The sequence below is a fragment of the Anopheles bellator genome, chromosome 1 (genome assembly GCF_943735745.2).
Source record: "Anopheles bellator chromosome 1, idAnoBellAS_SP24_06.2, whole genome shotgun sequence".
Lineage (NCBI taxonomy): Eukaryota > Metazoa > Arthropoda > Insecta > Diptera > Culicidae > Anopheles > Anopheles bellator.
In genome coordinates this window covers 10,957,378-10,978,140 of record NC_071285.1, presented here as the reverse complement: position 1 = coordinate 10,978,140, position 20,763 = coordinate 10,957,378, and the positions used below count along the sequence as shown (strand labels likewise).

The following is a 20,763-nucleotide window of genomic DNA, read 5'->3' as shown; positions in this document are numbered from 1 at the left end:
CCTATAATTCGCATATAGTATTGGACCATTAGAAAGAAAAAGTGGATGAAAAAGCAGAGAAAGCCCATCTTTCCAACTATACCCGGCAAGAACAGTGTTACCGAGTACTTACCGATGAAACCAGCACAAAAAAAGCGGAAAGACTAGAGAAAATACAATACATATTATATTTCTATTTGTAAACTGGTACACAAACACCCCATTTTGGTATGATTCTTACAATTTTCTTCCGGTTTCGCTTCTCTTCAAGTGCAAATATTAGTCGCAATCAGAATGTAGCTTCTTGTCGTGGGCGCCTGCCGTCCCTGTTTCCCAGAGAGATGCTTCTTTTTTGTCTAAAACTTTGCGCTCATCTTTTCCGTGAACGAATCACTTTCTGTATATTTCTCTTTGCCAATTGTTTCACTACTTCACACTGTAAAAAGCCCGCAGGGAAGGGAAGCACAACAATCTGGAATGACGTTACCATTTTGTTATACAACTGCTGAATACGGATTTATGTGGCTTTAAATGCACCGTTCTTTCATTTCCTTGACCGTGCGGCACGTTTGCTTCGTTTGATAAAATGCCCAAAATGGTGTACACTGGTGTACATCTCTAACAATTGGGTAAACACATCACACTAATTACAAAAGCTCCATTAAACAGTTATTAAGTGATTTAGGTTTAATCCTGATCAGTCCTACGCTTTTCTAGGGTCCTTTTTCCCTGGATTACTACCAAATATTCGTGTTTCGTAGAATGTTCTTTTCTTACCACGATACGTTCCGCGCGCTTCCGAATGAAATCCTTGTATATTAATTTAATAACAATACGCACAAAAAAGGTTGTGCGCACCTCGGCTCAGTAGAAAAAATGCACAAAAAGTTCTACGTGTCTCACTTGCACATATTGGCCAATGATCGTTGCGTTAGTTACGGGTGTCTGTGTCCAGCGTAACGTATTTCGTAGTTCTGATACACAATCAGCCTACAGTTTGGTTTGGTTTGGTTCCTGCACATTGTACCATCATGTCTCCGATCCGATCCTCGTGAATGTTCTGTTTAAAGGATGATACAAACCAAGAAGGCAAGATACATGTGGAAGCACGTAAAGAACGATTCAATCGCCACGCTCTACAGCTAACTCTTGTGTGTGCGTCTATGTTGTGTTGCAGGACAAAAAAAATGACTATGACTAGGTAACTAAATAGCTGCACAGACCTGAATCCTACTATGCGTTGACGATTCTCCGTGGAAGAATTCCTTTGTCTTCGCTCGTTCCTTTCCTGTTTCTTTGCACTTAATGGCTAGTTTAAATCGCTAAAACCCTTCGAAAACGGGAAACGGGATCTTGAACCGTGCAACGAAAAGCACTTTTGCGCTCTTTCGCGCTCGAATACCGCATGCTGAATATTCCAATTACACACAAAATAACACTTACGCTGTATTGCTAATCGCGGGCTGCTTTGCTCGCATTCCGCCACACGAGCAATTCCCTTGCGCCGCTTTTCAAACTTAACTTTTGATTGATCGTTGGTTGCTTTGTTTTCTTACAATAAAGAGCGTATTTCACTGTCTTTGGATTGTGACGGTTTAATGGTAGCACCGTTGGTAGTCGCCGCTGCATCGTTTACACAGGAAGCGGCACCGCCTGGCGCGTTACCCTTGCGGGCACCATTCGGTGGGAAGAATACCTTTCGGCGGGGATAAAAAATCGGTTAGTAAAGATAAAAAAAACACATCTTGAAGTTCCCTCCTCAATCGCCGTTCGATTACCTTCAATGCGCCACGTACCATCAGCCGGAACCAGTAGAGCTGGGGGAGAAATAGTGCCAAAATACTGACTTTGCATCCCCACGGCAAGTTCCACACGGCCTATACAATTGTGATAGAATAGGACGATTAGAGAGCAATATTCACGTTAGCACGCTCGGAGGGTTCGTACCTCAAAAAATGGCAGATTTACCACCTGACTGTAGTAGTAGCAAACATAAGGCATCAGGAAGACGCGACACCAGAAGAAGGTGAACAGCATTACCAGTCCGTTGATGACGTACACTTTTGACTTCTTCAGTCCCATCACGCTCAGAATGCCCCGGAACGATACGAATGGCGTGGATAGTTCCATCATGTACATGAAGCTGAACACACAGTCACCAAGTCCTCCGCGAAGAAACTGTGAGTTTGGATGACTTATCGTAAATGAAACAGAAAATTGTGCCTCGTTGCTTGGCAATACTCACCGAAATGACCATGAGCCCGTACGAACCGATAAAAAGATGGTGGAACACCATCAACGGATGCGACATGATGTATCGGGCGAAGCTTGGAATCCCAAGCTTGCACGGAGTAACGAACGAGAGCGTACCGCGGCCAACACTCGGTATGTCGTCCAGCGCTAGCAACTGGCCACCGTCGTCGTCCCCGAGCTTCTCCCTCATTTCGCCATTCACTGCACCGCCGTTTACGTTCCGCAGGTCACGCACTCCGTCGCGCACCGTCGTCTGCAGTCCAAGCTTGGCCTTAATCTTGATGGCCGCTTCGGCGGCATAAATTTTGTACATCGACCAGAGATCGTAGAAGAAGTACGATGCGGCGAACCAGGCGTATGACTCCGAGAGGAAATGCGATGCATGTAGGAAGTTTCTCGGACAGGACCAGCGGCACACGAACAGACCGGCCAGACAGGAGAAGGCTGCTTGCACTGCCGAGACGACCCTGCCGGAGGAGAAGTGCACGGGATAGTGTGTCAACAAATTCAAACGTTCATTTCCCGTTCGACCCTACTTACTTATTCGTAATTTCCAGCACATCGGTAACCCGTAACCGGTAGCGCTTCACAAAGCTGTGACCTAGCGACGTCCTCAGCAGCAGTTTGTTGAGGAACTCTGTCAGTGCCACAAAGTACACGAACCCAAGACTGATCAGAAGAGCTCCCTTCTGCACCGATATCCGATCGCTCGGGTTGAGGGACGACAGACTGGCGGTGGCCAGTGCAAACGAACCGACCGAGTAGAGTAGCGAGAAAACGCAACCGCGCGTATTGATCTTCTCCATTGTGCCGGTTCGAACTGCGTCGTTTTTGGGCGTATTTTAAGTTTCACACGACTCCTTTTGTCCTCGTCTTGCTTCGCTCAGGAAACGGACGCGCTTTTATGTGTACCGTGCAGAACTGATCATCGTCTTCTGACACCTCCGAGAGCTTACGGGTGTGGTGGCCCGCTTGGGGTTCTATTCTAGCGAGAAGAAAGGGAAAGGAGCGAAGGTGAAACAAGTGAAATAAACGTTCAGGCCTCGTGCCGGGTTAAAAGGAGTCAATTGAAATAGTAAATAAAGTCACACGAATCACGGTTCTGTGGTGCAGTCGGTGCGAAACGCCAAACCGTACCAAACAACGACGCACTATTAGCCCCTACAGGAATACGCACGGGCGATGATGCCAGCTGTTGTTACGTTGAGCTTCACTCCGCCCTCTGCCCCTGGGAGTTCACGGTGCACTTCGTGGTGGTCAAGCTCGTCCCACGGGTCAATTGTGTCAGCAACTTACATAATGTGTCGGAGAACGGAGAGCATGTATGTCGCTTTCTGGTACGCTATATTGACCGAATCCGTGTTCCGGATGGCAAGCATTCGTGCTTATCGCAACCACTCTACCGAATGCTGGGTTTAATGATAAGAAGCTCCCCTGACCGAGATAGCGTTGGCAGAGGAAAAACAACACTCATCTGCAAGAAAGGTGCGTGCACGTGCACCGACCGATTGGCCACAAAAATTGACCTTTCCTAATGGCCAATTGGCAAGCGTGAATCACTTTCCGAACTTACCGACCAAATGAAGTGTATGAAGATGGCAATGGATGCGTTTACGTGAGGTCAGCGCGCCCTCCACAGGTGCAGGTGCGTAGTTATGTTGCAAACCGACTAAATGACCGCACGGCGCCGTAACTGTTGCGATTTCGTCACTTTGTAACTGCGGGGCCACACGAAGCGCAAAACCTACCGTAAAATTAATTTGGAATGCCAAACACGGTTTACGCCTCGGCCAAAATATATACGTTTTGACAGAAGCGCAGTAGTTTGGCGTTAATCTGTAATGGCAAAACCATTACGTTACGCATCGTCTGTCCCCGCAGTTGGGTTCGCCGCGACCGAGCATCGAAGGGTTTAAACCAGCGTTACCTGCGTTACACATTTCGTTGTGATTCAACTAAATTCCGGAGAGGCCTATTCGTACCAACACTCACTCTCTTATATCATTTTGTGCTTTATTTAAAATGTAAATGGACTAAAAAATCTCCAACACGAAATTGGCCAAGGCCGTGTCCCGGAATCGTCCGATACGTGCCGCGTACGACACGAAGTGGGCCACGTAAGTTTGATTGTGCACACGGTGCAACAGATTTGCCATTGGGCCTGTAGCATGAACGGCAGCCCAACGGTCGCCGGGACTCGCGGTCATTACAACCACTAAACTATCGTCTCGAGAGTCACTGAAATCGAATCAGACAAGGAGAGGAGATAAAAGATTACATTGAATGTAATGTGCACCACTTACCTTAGTTTTCGCAAAGTATCCTGCACCGTAGAGTCGAGTTCGGTCAGAGAAATCGCTACACTAGGGTCAACGATGGCAATCAGCAGGAATCCTTCCGAGCTGTCCAGCATCCGGACCGCACCTACTGTGAGATCGTGAAACGATCCCTTCGCCGCTAGCGTTTGCTGATGGTATAATGCAAGCGCATACTTTGGTACGACTTCCACGGTTAGCAGATCGGCAATGCTGTCCGAACACATCCTGTACTCTTCACCTTCGTCCTGTTTTTGATTTTCCCACCGCCGCTCGAAGGTTCGCTGGCACTCGCCGGCCCCGGGACAACGCTGCATCGATCCGGCGATTACGTTGAGCTGCCTTCCCGTTGCACCGCCGCTTAGCTGCGATTGTATTGTTTCGCAGCGTTTCGAGTCGGGCGATGCATAAGTCCAGTCCGTGTTGGGTGTGTGAGCATAGAGGGACGCTGGGAACGCGTGTACGATCTCGCCGTTCGTTACCACCCCGGTACGACGGCCAACGGCCTGTGCCCAATCTACGATCGATGACGCGCGTTGCGTTTCGTTGATGCTCCCGCCACCCTCGATACACACATTCCAAGGTCCCTGGACGGACGAATCCAAGCCGAGCGTTTGGGGTTGTGTTTCAATGCCACAGAAAATGGCTGTCGGATCGAACGGTTCGCGTTGCCCTTGCGATGCACGCAGCAGCGCCAAATGCGGGAAACTCTCCCACACCGGCCGATAATCCAGTTCCGACGGCCCGTGACGTGTTTGGTTGAGGGCGACGAACAGTACCACGTTTCTAGCCCGTCGTGCATTTCGGGGGACGCGCACTGCGTTGTAGAGCTCGTCCAGATTGGACCTAAACCAAACTGCTTGCGCTGCAAATGGAGAACAACGTGGTACACGGTAGCGACGCAAACGATACCCATTTCTTTGATTCTTGCTTACCAGGCGGTAGTTTCACGGAGTGGAGATCAACGGTGGCCACGAGCTGCTCTTCATTCTCAAACGCTATCATAAACGCGACGCAGATGAATATGATTCCGAGCACGATCGCTATCAGTATTCCAACAAACACCTGATGACGCAGAACACTGCACGGTTGCGGTACAATGAGTTTCCTCGACCACCCATGATCGTTTTCCGCGTTGTTAGATGCTACAATTTGAGTTCCATTTCGTTCCACCCTACTGCTTGTCTCGATAGCAAACTCTTCACGTTGCATTGCAAGTTTGGCACGCTCTTCAACTGAACAAAATGGCGAGAGCGAACTACGAGCAAACCTCTAATTCGCCAATATTTACGTATGATCGCGAGATGAACACCGATAAGATACTGAGATGGGCTAGAGCAACGATACTGCTACGTTTACCACCGTTATTAGCCGTTCGGAGAGTTAAGGTGGCAAGACAATATGAAAGCATTACCCCTTCTCGCCAGCTATCATTAAAGTGGGGTTCACAAACGATCCATTAGCAGCCGTCGAATGAACATTTCAAACACGGTTCTCGTTCTATTTCATTTGCCATGATCACAATACACAAACGGCCTATACCGTTCATTTGCCGGCTACGAGTTTAGATAGTTTTTAAGTTCTCATTTTAGTTGTGAGTCATTTCCCATATTTTTTCAATATGCTTCATGTATTTTAAATACATTTTAAGACGCCTTTTCCATCGAAAATGAACACATTTTGTACTCAGCCTGACCCGATGGCAAATTTATGCAAAAACCTGAATATATGACCCAAACACTTAATATGCTGGAAAGAGAAAAAGAACAAATTTCCCCATGGCCATAGCAAACACAAACGCAACCGCGCTACGTCATTTCAATTGCAATTATAATTTTTATTGGGTTTTCTTGCTTATTGGCTTATTATTGTATGTAACATAGGAAGTAGAAGACGATGCAGGACAAAAGGTGCTGCCCGGTAGAGTACGGGGAAGTAAGCTGCACTTAGACTGGCCACCAGCCTCAGAACCGTGTGGATGTTCTCCGAAAACGTTTTGATGCGAAGAAAATAAATTTACCCTTTTTCTTGTCAATGTGAACCGCTGGGGGTTTTAGTTTAAAGCAGATGATACTGGAGATAAATAAAATTCAAACCGTGTCGGTGCAAAATGGTTGATGTAAGCACAATAAAGCTGTAGTATACGGTGCGCAATGGATGCCGATTGTTGAAAAAATTAATTTTGTTGTTTTGCAATCAAGCAAAACAATGGAATTTGTAGATCAAGGAAAGATACAAGATACTCCCAGCCCGAATGTTATTGTTGGGCTAATGGGCTAATGGGCTAATGGAGTGACAACAGTGACTTACATTCCGCCTGCTCGAGTGACATGGTGTGCCGGGTATAAAAGACGATAAGGCGAACGATGGGACGTAAGCGAGGAGAATGGTGCGCTTCTTAGATATCGTCAATGTTAAGATCGTCGCCATCTTCGTCGTCTTGCTGCATGGCGGCAACGGCCGCCTTCTTCGGGTCCTGCTTTGCCGGCTCCTTCCGCAACGAGTCAACCTTTGCACGGTCGTCGTACTCGATCTCCACATCCGAATCGTCCTCATCCTCGGAAGATTCCTCTTCCTCCGCTTCCTGCAGCCATTGGATGAAGGGTTTGGCACGCTCGTGAATCTGACCAGCAATCTCCTTGGACACGTACTTCTTGCTCACTTTCTGCGACCAGTCCAGGATAACTTTTTCGTCCAGGATGTCACTGTCGTAGAACAGCTTCAGAATGCCGGGCACCTTCGGCATCAGCTCTTCGGCATGCAGCGAGATGATCTGCTCCAAACCGCCGATAAAGTACTTCTGCGCCTTTTTGTCCTCGTGAGTGAAGCGCAGCAAGAGGTTGCGGTACTTGCGCACCTCCTGAATGATATTGGCCGAAAACAGCAATTCCGCCAGCACCAGCGTAGCCTTTGACTGAATGTCCAACCGACTCGCCTCGGTTGCCAGTTCCCTGTGTACCTGCACGTTGTCCAGCTCACCAGCGTCTCGCTTGCGCTTCACCAGCTCATAGAAGATGTCCAGCCGTTCCTTTTCCGTCTTGTCAAAATCATCCGACACGGTCATGTTCTTTGCTCCATCAGTCAGATCCTGCATCCGGGCCCGTACTGCTTCTTCCGACGTGTCCACCGTCCAGCTTACGTCTTCTTCCTCGTGGGTCTTCACAGTCGCCGTAGTCGCCGACGTCGACATCGATTCATTCGGTGATTCGTCACCGTTCGCCTCTTCTGCGCCACCATTGGTCGTGTTCAGATTGCCGGTAGACTCTTCCCCGTTTTCGCCCACCTTCTTCGCGCGCTTGCTGCGTTTGCCCTCGGTAAGCGACGCGCCCTGGCTGGCCGGGTTCACGTTCGGCGGATTCTTGATTATGAACGTGTTCACCTTGTGGTTCACCTCGAGTGGGCCGTGAAAACCGCACGCCTTGCAGCCCTGAGCAATGGTTCCCTTCTTCGACGACACGATCAGATCGGTTTCGGGATTGTCACACTCCGGGCACAGGACGAACTTACGAATGAAACCATCCAGTAGGTCCTGCAGCTTCGTCGCATCGTGCGAACCATTTACAATGAATCTTTCATTCTGTGATAATAAAATTTAAACAAATAAATTCAATAAATAAAAGAAAGATTGGGCGGGAGTCTAAAGCAAACTCAACCCTACCTTGTAGTCAAACTGCGTCTGGGCTCCAAGCTCGCAACCGAAGTACTTGGTCGGATAGGTTGCCGGGCGACCAATGGCTCGGGCCACTTCCGCCATGTTGACGATGACCGTTTTAATGCCATTGCCCTTACCTTCTACCTTAGCGTTGATGCGGGGCATCTTGTAACGGTAGAAGATGTCGGTGACATTACGATTCACGTTAACGGTAGCCATTTTGCTGACCGGACACTGAAGCTCTCAGCGATTTCTACGTGCACAGCAATAATTTACCGGCAAAGATCGCGAGATAAAGCTGAAAAATAATCGAAAATAAGTATTTATCGATAGCAAAACAAAGTCCAACATTAAGTACTTACATCCGATTACTTGCTGCTCCACGCTCAACGGTGTTCCAAAAAGTACAACAAAAGGATGTTCCGTTTGTATCTTCCTCTCACCGCGTAGCGGACAGTAAAGGGATCGTCGTCGTTTTTGCTTTAATCAATCCGAATCGGCCAGCTTTAAGGCAAAGTTCCAACGGTTGGCTTGCAGGTTCAACGGTCAGCTGCACTAAATGCCGGGGGAAGGGAACAGCATTGGGCTTGTCTTCGATTAGCGAAACCAGCGGCACTGCTGCTGCACACGAGACAAATGCATTTGGGTCGGTTCGTCGTCGTTGTACGGCGCTGGGCGACTAGCTGCTGTGGCACTTCTTTTGCCACCCGGGCGGATGTGTTGGGAAAAAACGATTTCGGCGTTCGCGACTCGCAAGCTGGTTGATAGCAAAAGCATTTGTGGTACGGTGTTGGCGTGGGTCGATAGAAGATCGTGCTTATCTCTTGACCGAGAGCAAAAATTAACCCGTTGGCAAACGCCTAGCAGACACACACACAAAGACTGCTTCCGTTAGAAATGGGCACGTCCCTTGCCAGTCGATCCCAAACACTTTACACGCTGATCTGGTACGATGTGACCCAAAACATTCGGCGCATCGATGTCATTGTAGTCGTATATAGCAGGTGAAAAAAAATAATTGTAAGAAACAAAATTGATAATAAAAAGAGAAGAACTAAAGCGATGCAAAAGAAAAAAAAACTCAACAAACCAACCAATCAACAACCAATCAGCAACAAAAACGTTAAATGTCGTTGCGTAAAATTAATCAAACACAAACCGAATCACGAAGAGGAAAATTTTCTCTGCCGTCACCTTCAAAGACTAAGGTGATGATCGAATGGTGATCGATGATTGAAAATCATTCGGTTTCTCGTATCACGAGTTGGAACCTAGAGTGATCGCCAGATCCGCCTTTACGAGATTTTCTCGACAAAGCGAGACTGCCACCGATTCTCGATACGATTACAAACGGTTACTCATTGATTTGTTCTCCGTTGATTTTGTTGGTAAAGTTTTGCAAACTTGTAATTGGGAGTTGTTGCTTTCGCTGGAAATGGCCACGCCGGGTTTCGGAAGAGGGCGATATTCACCTTTTACCTTGCCTCGTCTTATTCCACGGTTCCTGCTTCCTTGGCCTCCAACTTGCGGGGCGACGCTTATAGCGTACGATTAACAATATGTACGTAATGTATGTAATTCACAGTACCGGTAGCAGTAAACTAGTTAAGGTTGATGCTTATTCTTGATTTAAATAAAATTGGTAGAATCCTATTTTCGAGGGGCAATTTCACGTTTCTCTGAACGGCTGTAATTTTCGATGTCTATTGCTAGAATATTTGGAAGTCCTGCGAAAGAGAAGCAAAAGAAAACCCAAGTCAGTACCTCGAACCATTGTAACGAACATTGAGGGACACGTACCTAAGACTTTTACTACTATGCGAAATCATGCACGTCGTACCACTGAAACTCCGTAATATGGGAGATAGCGGTGCTCCTTTGAGTGCTGATGTTTCTGTGAAAAAAAATAAATCCAGATTAATACAACAAAGCTTAAAACAAACTAATCAATGCAGTGCCGGAGTCACGGTAACGGGTTTGCCAAAGTGTTTTACTTTATTAAGTAGCTCAAATAATCCAATAATATAATGCAGAAATGGTCGCAAGCAATTAACCGCGTTTACTGTGCGACTTTTCCCACGCACCTCGAAGTAGCGCAACATTTGCAAGCTGTACGTGGCATTTTTATTGCTTTCGTCCGAAAATGAAACTATTTACAGCTACAGAGTGCGTATGGCTGATCACATCTGATGCAATCGAAGTACCCTCAGCCAACATTGGTAAAGAAGGCAGGGAATGAAATTCCTTATAGATAGCTATTTTTGGATACCGAATTCGACCCACTAAAAAAGTCTGCGACTGTTCAACTACCTGGATAATTTTGTCACAGAGTACTTGCAACAATAGCAAGAGTAAAGTAAGAAAAAATAAGAAAAATCATTTACTGTTCTTCCTGTGAGAACACTGACTACTTAAAGCTTTACAATGGAGGTGTTCTACTTGCGCTACCGCCTATTTTCAATGCCTTCACGCACAGTAAACTTACCTTGTACGTTTTCTAAATTCATATAAAACGCTAGCCGCCGCTCCAGGCGATCCTTTCTGTTGGTAATCAATTGGCACAACTGTACTACTTCCGACTGTGCAGGCTAACCCGGGGATACACGTTAGGGCTACACCAGCAGCTAACGTCTCAACGGTTGATCCGGTGCTGATTCCGTACGCTGATGGTGCTCTTTTGGGGCAATTCAATGTCTTCACTTTTCTAGATCTCACACTACGAACAGTAGACCTTGCAAAGTAAATAGAGCGAGCGGGATAGAAGCGTATAGATAAATTTATTATACAAAACCAATATAATGTGACGTTCTCAAAGGCTCAACCTAGCATACTACGTTCGAAAACGATTCATCGTCAAAAGGGCATGGATTTATGTTTCGCGGCGTATGCCACGTACGAACCGTACTTGCTTTTGGCGATTACGGCCGTTGGTTGGGAGGTGACAAAAGGTTACAAGAAAAATATGGCGAATCACGTCCATCTGCAATTGAGCTGATTAAGGGACGGGCCATAAGTGAAATGTGTTTGCCCAATCCAAAGGCGGATCGTCTTTCATGAAATACATTTTTTAGTACATAACCCTTCTGCTTCATCATGTAGAACGACCGTTTTCCTCTAATTACGCAAGTTAAAATTTGCCCGTTTATAGAGTTCGTGCACAAATCCGCACAAAAAAACGGAGGAATCGAGTGAAAGGCCCGAGCACGAATCCAATCGCGTGCGTGCTGACAAGAGCGAGACAGGGCGATTGTACCACGTCTCGTATTCTCGTCAGCAAAATCAGCGGGTCCATTTTTAAGAAAAAGAGCCCGCGTTGATGATTTTAATGGCCATCAGAAGCTTCGCTTACTTTCAGAAGCGTATAGCAAAGCAGGTGAATTAGATGTAACTTACACGGTATGCACAATGTTGCCGGAACAAGCACAAATTCTGCGGAGTAAAAGATTTTCACACAACTTCGTTCACAGTTTGCTGAAGAGAAGTGATGAAAAAATGGCAAGAACATGGGAAAACGCATGTCTCCACGGCAAACCCAAGTTCGGTGCGCACGCCACAGTAAGAAAATTTGACATTCGGTATCTCTGCTCTCTTCACTCCCGTGCGAAGGTGCCGGCCATCCGTACGTCATAATATGACAAGGAACCAAACTCGCTGCTGGGCTCGACCGTGCCCGCGCAAGTGCTCTAAAAAGCCCTGCCCAAGGTGCACATATTCAATCGAGACCTGCTTTTTAGTTGTTTTTAATGGAAAATATAGAACAAATGAACAGAACAAAAAAGGTGTACGATACTAAAGCAACATCCGGCTTCGCTTTAACTTTAACCGATCGTTTTGCGATGATTTTATACGTCTGGTTTCGGCTCTGTGACAAGAGTCTCTCGGTGTGTATACACCTTGTTTCGTTCAGCGATTGAAGCTACGTTGCTTCACATAGAATATTGCTTCGCAGAGCCAAACATTTTGTTTCATTCGTTCTCGAGTGCTTGGTGGAGGAAGACGCATTTCGCAGTGTTAATCTTGAATCGTGCTTGGGCAAGCCGACAGCAGACCCCAATTTACAGCAGAACTCAGCAAAGGTAAGCCAACTTTTAGCGCGCAATCGCCTTTCCCCCACGCCTTTAGTCCTACTGTAGCGATATTGTAGTTATGACAGAGGTAAAATTTGGTCGTCGTGGCCGTAGTCAGTTTCCCGGATAATATGCGCATGTAGATTAGGTTAGCTCGGTTTTCAGTGCTTGCTACGCGAGACTCGTTTCGAAAGTCGCTGGTTTAACATGTTTCCCAAAATGCCAAGCACGGCGGATGTGTCAAACACGTTCGATCATGTTTCAAGAAAATGTCGTCCATTTTGTGTAGTTAACCGCGTTTGAGCCCCAAGCCCCGCATAAGCCGGGCAATTTATTGCTGGTTGATATTGTTGTAATATGCATATTTCTACCATTGCGCTGGAAAATAATTGAGGAAATTTTATCATTTTGTCTATTGTGATATATTTGTCCCTAAATAAAGCAACATTTGCCATCGTCGTTAGTATCAGTCCATGCGCTTGTTTTAAATTCTTCGGCCGTGTGCTGCTTTGCTGCAATCGAGTGAAAACTAAGCGATGCTTGAAGCGATCCAATTTAGCTTACTTCGCATTCTGCATTTCTACTGCGCATACATTGTGTGGTATTATGTTCGCTGCGCTCGAAGTCGCATGGCAGAAAGCGATCACATATCACACAGATGCACGATCGGCTGTTGCTTTGTTTTACGAGTTATGAAAAGTATTCGATTTATTTTTAAAAGCGTTGAATTAGTGTTTCCTGTTCGGAAGTCTTCTGATCGGCCAATTGTGCATTATTTAACAATTTTATATTAGATCAGCCATTTCTGGGACGCAATGGAACCAACGAAACAGCAGGGACGCGGTCGAGGCCGTGGCGATAAAAAAAACGCTGCTGGTGCTCAACCTAATTGGAAACAGTCCGGTGGTGGTGATGGCGCCGTATCTGGTAGTTCTTCAGCAGGAGCAGTAGCATCGTCCGTTCCGGCAGGCGGAAGTGACGGCAGTGGAGCTGGAAACGGCGCAAGAGTCAGTTCGTCGATAACGACGGTGGCAGTTCCGCGTGGCGAGGGCGCAGCACAAGGTGGCCGTGGGGCCATCAGGAGCAAGCGCTACATACCAGAGGTAGTAGTAACGCGCCAGGGAGCTAAGAAACAGGGAGTTTCAGGACAAGCTATTAAGTTGCAAGCCAACTACTTCCGGTTGGTGCGGCAGGAGAAAAGTGCGATTTTTCAGTATCGCATCGACTTTGAGCCTCCTGTGGAGGATACGGGGCTCATGCACGCGTTGCTGAAGACGCAGGCACAAGCATTTGGTCCATACATATACGAAGGCACAATATTGTTCCTTTACAATTGCTTAAAAAAGGACGAGGTGGAGCTGCAAGTCAAAGACGATCGCACGGGTAATTTGTATAAGCTGAGGATTCGGTTTGTTGGCACGGTGGATATGACTTCGGAAGCGGCCATGATGGTACTTAACTTATTGCATCGCCAGGCATTGGCAAGCCTGAAGCTGCTCGAGTTGAACCGGCATTACTTCGATCCGGTGGCGAAAATCTCCATCCCGGAATTCAATTTAGAATTGTATCCGGGGTACATAACCTCGATAAGGCAGCACGAGAAAGATGTGCTGCTGTGCGTCGATGTAACCCATCGTGTGGTTCGTACCGACACAGTCTACGCGCGCATGGCTGCCAAAGGAAATAACACGGAGTTCGCAAAAGAAGTGATCGGCTCCGTTGTCATGTGCGTCTACAACCAGAAAACGTACAAAATTAGTGATGTCGATTGGAATACTACACCATCATCAACGTTCACCAAAAAAGACGGTACGGCCATAACATTTTTGCAATATTTCCAAGATACGTACAACAGAAGGATTCGTGACCCTAAACAACCCATGCTGGTGTCGACGCCGACAATGCGCCAGAAGCGCGCTGGCATTTTGACACCGATCTATCTGGTGCCGGAGCTATGTCAAACTACAGGCATAACGGACGACATGAGGAAAGACATGCGTTTGATGCGCACCATCGCCGATCACACACGGATTGGTGCGGACAAACGCATAGAAAGATTGGAAAGGTTCAATAACCGGCTGAATACTTCGCCGGCTAGCCGTGAAGTGTTCACGTATTGGAAAACCGAACTGGATAGGCGTCTCGTAGAGTTACCGGCCCGCGTACTGGGTCAAGAACAAGTATTTTTTGGTGGAGAAAGGAGCGTGCCCTCTGGTCCGGAGGCAGATTGGACGCATGCGTTCCGAGAAAACCGAATGTTCAAGGCGGTGCCTCTGCAACGCTGGCATGTGATATGTGAGCAACGTAGTGAACGCACGATCAATGATTTTATTGGCATATTGACAAAGGTGTCGGTTAAATTAGGGTTCCAGATCGCACCGCCGCAATTGTGAGTATGCGTTTTTATAATGGGTCGATTGTGTGTAGTACAACAAATATGATGTATCTGTTGTTTCTCGTTTTATTTTTAGTACAATCATTCCAAGAGACCATATTAACATGTATCAGCAAGCTCTGAGCCAAGTTGTAAATCAAGATCCGCAGCTTATAATGTGTGTAGTGTCCACCGATAGTGCCGATCGCTATACGGTGATCAAGAAGAGATGCTGCGTCGATCATGCTATCCCAACACAGGTCATCAAATCGCGCACCATTACCCCAAAGAATGGCAATCCTGGTAGCCTGATGTCCGTGGGAACTAAAGTCGCGATCCAGATGACGTGCAAGATTGGAGGAATACCATGGTTGGTGAAGAATCCGCTCACCAGTGTCATGATTGTTGGATTCGACGTGTGCAACGATACGAAGGATAAATCCAAGTCTTACGGGGCTCTGGTGGCTACCATGTATGCCGGAACCCAAAAGGAACCAGCTTACTTCTCTAGCGTGGAACACCACAGCCGGGGCGAAGAGTTGTCGAACTTCATTTCGACCAACATCACGAAAGCTCTGCGCAGCTACCAGAGTCAATTCGGGCCAGATGCGTTCCCCCGAAGGGTAATTATTTACCGCGACGGCGTTGGCGATGGACAGCTAACACACGTGGTAGAGCACGAGGTCCAAACGATAAAGGCGCGGCTCACTGAGGCTTACAAAGCCAGCAAGGAGGATATTAAGCCTCAGATGGCAGTGCTTGTCGTCAGCAAGCGAATCAACACTCGGCTTTTCATTGGGAAAAGCAATCCAAAACCTGGAACTGTTGTTGATGACGTCATTACTCTTCCGGAACGGTAAGTTTCGCTCTTAAAAAACAATCAAATTTTACATGTAACCGAATCGAACATGTATCGATTGATTTACCATTATCCGCTGTAGGTCGGACTTCTTCCTCGTGTCGCAGTCTGTACGCCAGGGCACTGTGGCGCCCACTTCATACAATATCATTTTCAACGAGAGTGGCTTGACGAGTGATCAGCTGCAGGTGTACTCCAACAAGCAGACGCTACTGTACTACAATTGGTCTGGAGCAGTTCGAGTGCCAGCAGTCTGCCAGTATGCCCATAAGCTGGCATTTTTGGTATCGCAGTACATCAAACAGCAGCCACACGAAGCGATGGAAAAGCGACTGTACTATCTGTAAGGTAGTTCACGGCTGTAGGTCGCATTGGGTGCGTGGAGGCGAAAACGAGAAAGCAAAGCCGCAGGTGCCATTCTTACATTTGAATTCGTTTTTGCGTAACTTTAAGGTACGATCGCGCGTACTCAAAGAGTACTGACATAATATTTTCCAGAAATATGACAATATTTCACGACTATTTTTAAAAATGTCCATTTCACAATTCTACTTTCAAAACCTACGATTCGCTTCATTATATTTTTCCTCATATCCGTTATATTATGATACGTTACCGCATATGTACCAGCAGCACCATAATAATCTCAAATGTTAAGATTTTGAAATTTATATATATATTTGCATTATTTTTCGCACAATTTGATTCGCCACTATATATAAGCTTTGCTAATAGCATTCGCAGCTATGATCGAAAATTGAATTTGGGTTTGTTACCGAGGGTACCTAAAACCCCTGCCCTCGAGCAGAACTGAGAATAAACATGAAGTATTTTTTTTATATCAAACCAAACCTGTTTGCGACTTCTAATTCATTCTTCTTTTTCACATACGAATGCTCTCGTATTCCGTTTTCGTTTTGGGTTTATACGGTCTTCGAAATCATCCCGGAACAGCAATTCACTGTGGGCCAGATTAGAAATCGTATTGAAGCTACTATAATATTCCCAAATGGTGGTTCCGTTAGTTTTTTTCGACGAAATGATGAGAAAACACGCATCGACAAAGAAAGAGGTAACAAAACGAAAATAGCTATTTTCGGTGGTGGTAAAACCAGAAAGAAACCCAACTTTCAAGGGGCTGTAAAGATAAGATTATCCTTGTTTGGTATTCGACCTTTTTTTCGTAGGTGGAAGAAATGTTTTAGGCAGAGAGAAACAGAAGAAATTGGGAAACTATGAAAGCAAATGGATAATTTACGACCGACACTGGATCTTTCCATGCCCAGAAAGAGGGTACGAAGATACTGATTCAAGAGTATCTTCTCACAATCTTCCCAGATGTTTGCCCGTATCCTGCTTCGGTTCATGGAAACATTTCGCATTTTCTCTTACAGTACTGTGCCCATCGGGTGGTGATATGATATTCGTTTGGTTGGTTACGGTGGTACTTTGTGCACAACTGGCGTCTTGCTTCGCATTGTGTCGACCATGAGGTCTTGTTGTTAGGGCTAAACTTTGCCTTGTCCTTTTGGAAATCCCTTGCCGGCGATATAGAAAAACGGTTCTTTTGTGTGTGTTACCAATCGATAAGTATTTATTTAACATTTTCAAACATTCGCAAACATGTTGTGAATAAACTTAGGCACCTAAACTCGGATAAAAATAGATAAACGAAAAGCGACGGAAAAGGGTAATTATATTTTTCTGTATGTTATTACCACTTGGTAGGTTGGAGAATAATCCCGCGGTTTGGTCGCGGTGATCGTATGTTCGTTTCATGAAGCAATATGTGCTTAGATGGGCGAAATGACGATTTGTCGCCGGTCGATCGACGGTTGATGTTACGATTTTATTTTTTGCCACGACGATCACCATCCGTGAGCAGGTTCTGTTTTTCCCGCTTATGATTATGATACAATCTTTTACTTACTACACTCAATTGTCCGCGTAGTGCTTCCGGTGTTTGTGCAGACCACAAAACAATAGTTCGAGCTGCTGTAGGCCGTTGGTGAGTGACCGATCGAATGTTTCCGCGAAAATTATAACCCCTCCGTTTGGACATGTAGAAGCCCAAGAAGAGTAAACGGTCGGTATTATGGTGCCGTTAAGGAGTTTGCGGTACATACTTGGTGATGCCTCACGGAACATTCCGGTCAGCTACTAGAGTTATATATACATAGATTTGGATAACATGCGTTGCGTATGTCCGAATAAGGTTACGTGTGACGATCATTTTTTGGATGAACAGAGCCTGTCCCCGAACAACATCCATAGATGTATTCGAGGCCGGAATCGGAATAAAGTTGAATGTAGAACAAGCTACGCTTACCACGCTCCTGTCCCGTTGCCGGAATGATATTCTTGCTTTGGGCGGGGAGGATCGAGCTAAATTATGGTTAAAAACTAGCAAATACACTCGCACCGTCACTGCGCTGCTAAGGCGTGACGCGTTACACTGCAACGAACTGCAGCCACTCAGAAGCACTTAAGGACAGACGCACGACCCTACGATCTAAGAGATAATATGGCCAAAAAAAACAAACATAAATTCCCCGGTGTGGACAGAAAGTAACGTGTCGTGTGCGCGGCCAGGATGGGTTCCTGCTCACGTGCAATTCTGCCCACCATCCAGCAGCCAGCGGCTACCATTTTATCGAACAAAAAAGAAAACTACATAACCAAACGGCCAAACGGGTTGCTAATCGCCAACCTCGTAATTATACTAAAGGGTAATGCCTTCGAGAGCGCGGACCACGCACGTTCTGCGCTCCCGAGATAAGTCCGGCCGGTTCCGATCCCTGCTCCAGCTGGAGCTAAAATTTACCGCTCGGATGTTTGGCCTGGTTCTTGATCGAGGTAATGCTGACGGACACTTTGTTGTTGCTGACCAGATGATGGTTGTTGTTGTGATGATGGTGGTTGTGGTGACCGTTGGTTGTGACTGGTGGTGATGCGTGGTAGTTCTGCTGATGTTGCGGAGACGCACCCCCGTTCGTGGTTGGGCTTGCCGAGGCCGGTGGGGGTGACCGTCCCCCGTTCGCGTCTTGGTAACCAAACTTGGTGCCGGCCGCCGAGTTGAACACCGGAATCCGGGATGGGCTCGCTTTGGTGCTGGTGTTGCCTGGCTGCTGCTGGCCAGCGATCGAGCTGAGGTTGCTCATCGAGCCGCCTGCCTGCCCGTGGCTGCCGCCACCGTGAGACAGACTGATCGACGGGATGGAGGTACGTCGGATCAGGACCGGAATTTCCGTCTTCGAGTTGGAGCGCTCAAAGTTTGACCGAATCTGGTCGACGCCGAGTGGGCGCGTCGGTGGTGTCCGCGGCACCGACGAGGGCGACTCGTACGTCGCGGTGGTGAATTTAATTTCCGCGTTGCGCGGTATGAAGCTGTGCTCGTTGGACATGCGCCGCTCGACCGGTATCCGGGACGGTGGTGTGGTCGGTTTATTGTCCGGTTTGGGCGGTTTCTTCGTCACTATTGGTGGCTTCCCGGGTGGGGCAGCGTGCTGCTGTGCGGGGCTATCCGATTCCTGTCTGCCAACTATCAGCCCATTCTGGTGTGGTGGAGTGCATCGTTCCGCCGCGGTGGGCTGAGAAGCTGCTGGCTCCGCCGCTAGGCCGGCCACCGGCTTGAGCGTGATCTCCGTGACGAATCCGCCTCCTGCGGAGCCGTTGGTCAGCGGGGCTCCTCCACTGCCTCGCCGATTCATCGTGATGGAACTGCGCTGCGGCGGTAACGGCGGCTCTCCTGCTGGCCTCCGTTCGCTCGCCTCCACAACTAGCATTACTGGTTCAACGGCGACGGCGGCGGCGGCGGCGGTGGCGGTGGAGGCATTGGGCGTATGGGCGTTGGAGAAGTCCGGTGGTGGCATCGGTGCACCGAACGGCGGTACTCCACCATCGTCGACCAGCGGATCGTCGAAATCGTCCAGGGTCTGCAGACTAAAGTCGAGCTTCTCGTCGTCGATCATGATGATCGAGGATGGCTGCGAACCGGAACCACCGGAACCGGAGATGGTGACAATGTTGTCGCTCAGCGAGAACTTCGGTATCATCCCGTTCATCGCCGTGAAGCCATTAATGGCGGTCGACGATCGCTGCTGTTGATCGTCGTATTCCAGCGACGAGATGTTGATGCTACTAACACCGTTCGTGTTGCTCGTAAACACCGGCGACGGTTGGCTGCTCTCGGTTTGATCGGACATCGCGGATTCCGGAGCGTTGATCAGTGTCAAGCTGATCGGTTCTCCGGCATCTACCGGGCGGTGGCCACCCTCGATACGGATCTTGCTCACGGTGTGCTCCCCGGCGCTACCATCGGCCGAGATGAACACAGACGGGGTATTCTCGAGCTCTTCCTTCTGACCGAGCAGCTTCTTCAGCACGTCCGACTTTGGGCGCTCGAGACTACCGAACGGATAGCGGGACACCTTAACGTCGTCCGGAATGTTGGTGTCGTACTGTGCGCCAGTGATCTTAACCAGGTGGTTCGTTACCGATGCTGGCTGCTGTTCTTCTCGATCCGACTCGGGCGATTCCAGATCCCGGCCGTAGCCGGACCCGATGGTGGTCAGCGAAACGTGCTCCTCGCTTGGTCTTGCTTGGTCTTCGGCGGCCCTTTGCACGATTAGCGTCGTAGTGCCACCACTGGACACGTCGATCTTTTTTGCTTCGGCCACGATAATCGCTTGAGTGCCACCGACCAGTGGCTGCCGCACACCAGCGGTGTAACCGTTCTCCTTCACCACAACCACGTCTCCGCGATCGGCATCGTTTCCGTTGGATACCAGCAGCTCGCCGTAGTTAATCGCATCCTCGAGATTGCCCCAAGCGGAGGCACCCTTCAAACGATTGCGCTGCAGCGAGCTAAGGCCGTCGGTGGTGACCATCTCTTTCGCATCGACCAATGCGTTCGCTTCCTCGGACATCGGATTGTCCGCACCATTCCCAATCGTCACCGTGGTCGTGGCCGAGTCGCCCGTGATCTCCAAACTTTGAGCCCGCTCGAGGGTGTTGCTGGCACTGCCGGTAGCCGATTTCTGTGGTTCCAGCTTCGAGAGGTCACCCAAACTGGCCGTACGTCGGTTACTGTCGTCTTGCGGTTCCTCCTCGCTGGTCTCGTCGCTAGCCGCCAGTGGCGTCGGACTTGGGGAACTCTGGTGCACGATGATGTCACTCGCGTTCAGCTCGATCTTGTTGCCACGGGCCACTATCTTCCGCTGCTCCTGCTCCACGTCGGATTCTGTGTGGGAAAAGTTCAAACT

The 20,763-nt window shown here is 48.0% G+C and overlaps 5 protein-coding genes across 8 annotated transcripts in view; 1 reads left to right on the top strand and 4 right to left on the bottom strand.

The window, feature by feature from the left end:
• Window positions 1–154: 154 nt before the first annotated feature.
• Window positions 155–3,950, bottom strand: LOC131216802 (ceramide synthase). Its single transcript, XM_058211383.1, has 6 exons — window positions 3,806–3,950; window positions 2,773–3,217; window positions 2,225–2,699; window positions 1,927–2,157; window positions 1,758–1,856; window positions 155–1,675 (listed from the first exon to the last, which is right to left on the bottom strand). The coding sequence occupies exons 2-6, from the start codon at window positions 3,036–3,038 to the stop codon at window positions 1,532–1,534; spliced, it is 1,215 nt and encodes a 404-aa protein (XP_058067366.1). The 5' UTR covers window positions 3,039–3,217; window positions 3,806–3,950; the 3' UTR covers window positions 155–1,531.
• Window positions 3,951–4,265: 315 nt separating this feature from the next.
• LOC131206133 (membrane-bound alkaline phosphatase-like) lies at window positions 4,266–5,759 on the bottom strand. The gene is made up of 3 exons (XM_058198559.1): window positions 5,483–5,759; window positions 4,536–5,412; window positions 4,266–4,470 (listed from the first exon to the last, which is right to left on the bottom strand). The coding sequence occupies exons 1-3, from the start codon at window positions 5,757–5,759 to the stop codon at window positions 4,266–4,268; spliced, it is 1,359 nt and encodes a 452-aa protein (XP_058054542.1).
• Window positions 5,760–6,374: 615 nt separating this feature from the next.
• On the bottom strand, window positions 6,375–11,683 carry LOC131216801 (eukaryotic translation initiation factor 5). Of its 3 annotated transcripts, XR_009157063.1 has the most exons (8): window positions 11,593–11,683; window positions 10,685–10,930; window positions 10,000–10,093; window positions 9,672–9,926; window positions 8,562–9,143; window positions 8,206–8,497; window positions 6,858–8,124; window positions 6,375–6,620 (listed from the first exon to the last, which is right to left on the bottom strand). XR_009157063.1 is itself a non-coding variant. In XM_058211380.1 (7 exons), the coding sequence occupies exons 6-7, from the start codon at window positions 8,416–8,418 to the stop codon at window positions 6,946–6,948; spliced, it is 1,392 nt and encodes a 463-aa protein (XP_058067363.1). In that variant the 5' UTR covers window positions 8,419–8,497; window positions 8,562–9,143; window positions 9,672–9,926; window positions 10,000–10,093; window positions 10,685–10,930; window positions 11,593–11,683; the 3' UTR covers window positions 6,826–6,945. The 3 variants fall into 3 exon arrangements, 2 of the variants coding, with proteins under 2 accessions (XP_058067363.1, XP_058067365.1); XM_058211380.1 differs by lacking the exon at window positions 6,375–6,620 and having other exon boundaries at window positions 6,826–8,124; XM_058211382.1 differs by lacking the exon at window positions 6,375–6,620 and having other exon boundaries at window positions 6,826–8,124; window positions 8,562–9,138.
• Window positions 11,684–12,181: 498 nt separating this feature from the next.
• Window positions 12,182–16,436, top strand: LOC131205341 (protein aubergine-like). Of its 2 annotated transcripts, none has more exons than XM_058197406.1 (4): window positions 12,182–12,275; window positions 13,061–14,655; window positions 14,738–15,496; window positions 15,582–16,436. In XM_058197406.1, the coding sequence occupies exons 2-4, from the start codon at window positions 13,082–13,084 to the stop codon at window positions 15,844–15,846; spliced, it is 2,598 nt and encodes an 865-aa protein (XP_058053389.1). In that variant the 5' UTR covers window positions 12,182–12,275; window positions 13,061–13,081; the 3' UTR covers window positions 15,847–16,436. The 2 variants fall into 2 exon arrangements, with proteins under 2 accessions (XP_058053389.1, XP_058053390.1); XM_058197407.1 differs by having other exon boundaries at window positions 12,193–12,275; window positions 13,066–14,655.
• A 637-nt stretch (window positions 16,437–17,073) lies between these two features.
• LOC131206107 (uncharacterized) overlaps window positions 17,074–20,763 on the bottom strand; it is a 41,955-nt gene continuing 38,265 nt past the window's right edge. The window contains exon 6 of the mRNA XM_058198512.1: window positions 17,074–20,741. Within this exon, the coding sequence (XP_058054495.1) occupies window positions 18,313–20,741 (2,429 nt within the window). The 3' untranslated portion in view covers window positions 17,074–18,312. The remainder of the gene's footprint in view (window positions 20,742–20,763) is intronic.

Coding starts and splice junctions, on each gene's coding strand:
- LOC131216801 (XM_058211380.1), bottom strand. CDS start 8,418: ATGGCTACCGTTAACGTGAATCGTAATGTCACCGACATCTTCTACCGT. Junction 8,125..8,205: donor AGACGCAGTTTGACTACAAG/GTAGGGTTGAGT, acceptor TTATTATCACAG/AATGAAAGATTCATTGTAAA.
- LOC131205341 (XM_058197406.1), top strand. CDS start 13,082: ATGGAACCAACGAAACAGCAGGGACGCGGTCGAGGCCGTGGCGATAAA. Junction 14,656..14,737: donor CAGATCGCACCGCCGCAATT/GTGAGTATGCGT, acceptor TTTTATTTTTAG/TACAATCATTCCAAGAGACC. Junction 15,497..15,581: donor GTCATTACTCTTCCGGAACG/GTAAGTTTCGCT, acceptor TATCCGCTGTAG/GTCGGACTTCTTCCTCGTGT.
- LOC131216802 (XM_058211383.1), bottom strand. CDS start 3,038: ATGGAGAAGATCAATACGCGCGGTTGCGTTTTCTCGCTACTCTACTCG. Junction 2,700..2,772: donor GTGCTGGAAATTACGAATAA/GTAAGTAGGGTC, acceptor CTCCTCCGGCAG/GGTCGTCTCGGCAGTGCAAG. Junction 2,158..2,224: donor ACGGGCTCATGGTCATTTCG/GTGAGTATTGCC, acceptor CCAAACTCACAG/TTTCTTCGCGGAGGACTTGG.
- LOC131206133 (XM_058198559.1), bottom strand. CDS start 5,759: ATGCAACGTGAAGAGTTTGCTATCGAGACAAGCAGTAGGGTGGAACGA. Junction 5,413..5,482: donor CTCCGTGAAACTACCGCCTG/GTAAGCAAGAAT, acceptor CTCCATTTGCAG/CGCAAGCAGTTTGGTTTAGG. Junction 4,471..4,535: donor GATACTTTGCGAAAACTAAG/GTAAGTGGTGCA, acceptor ATTCGATTTCAG/TGACTCTCGAGACGATAGTT.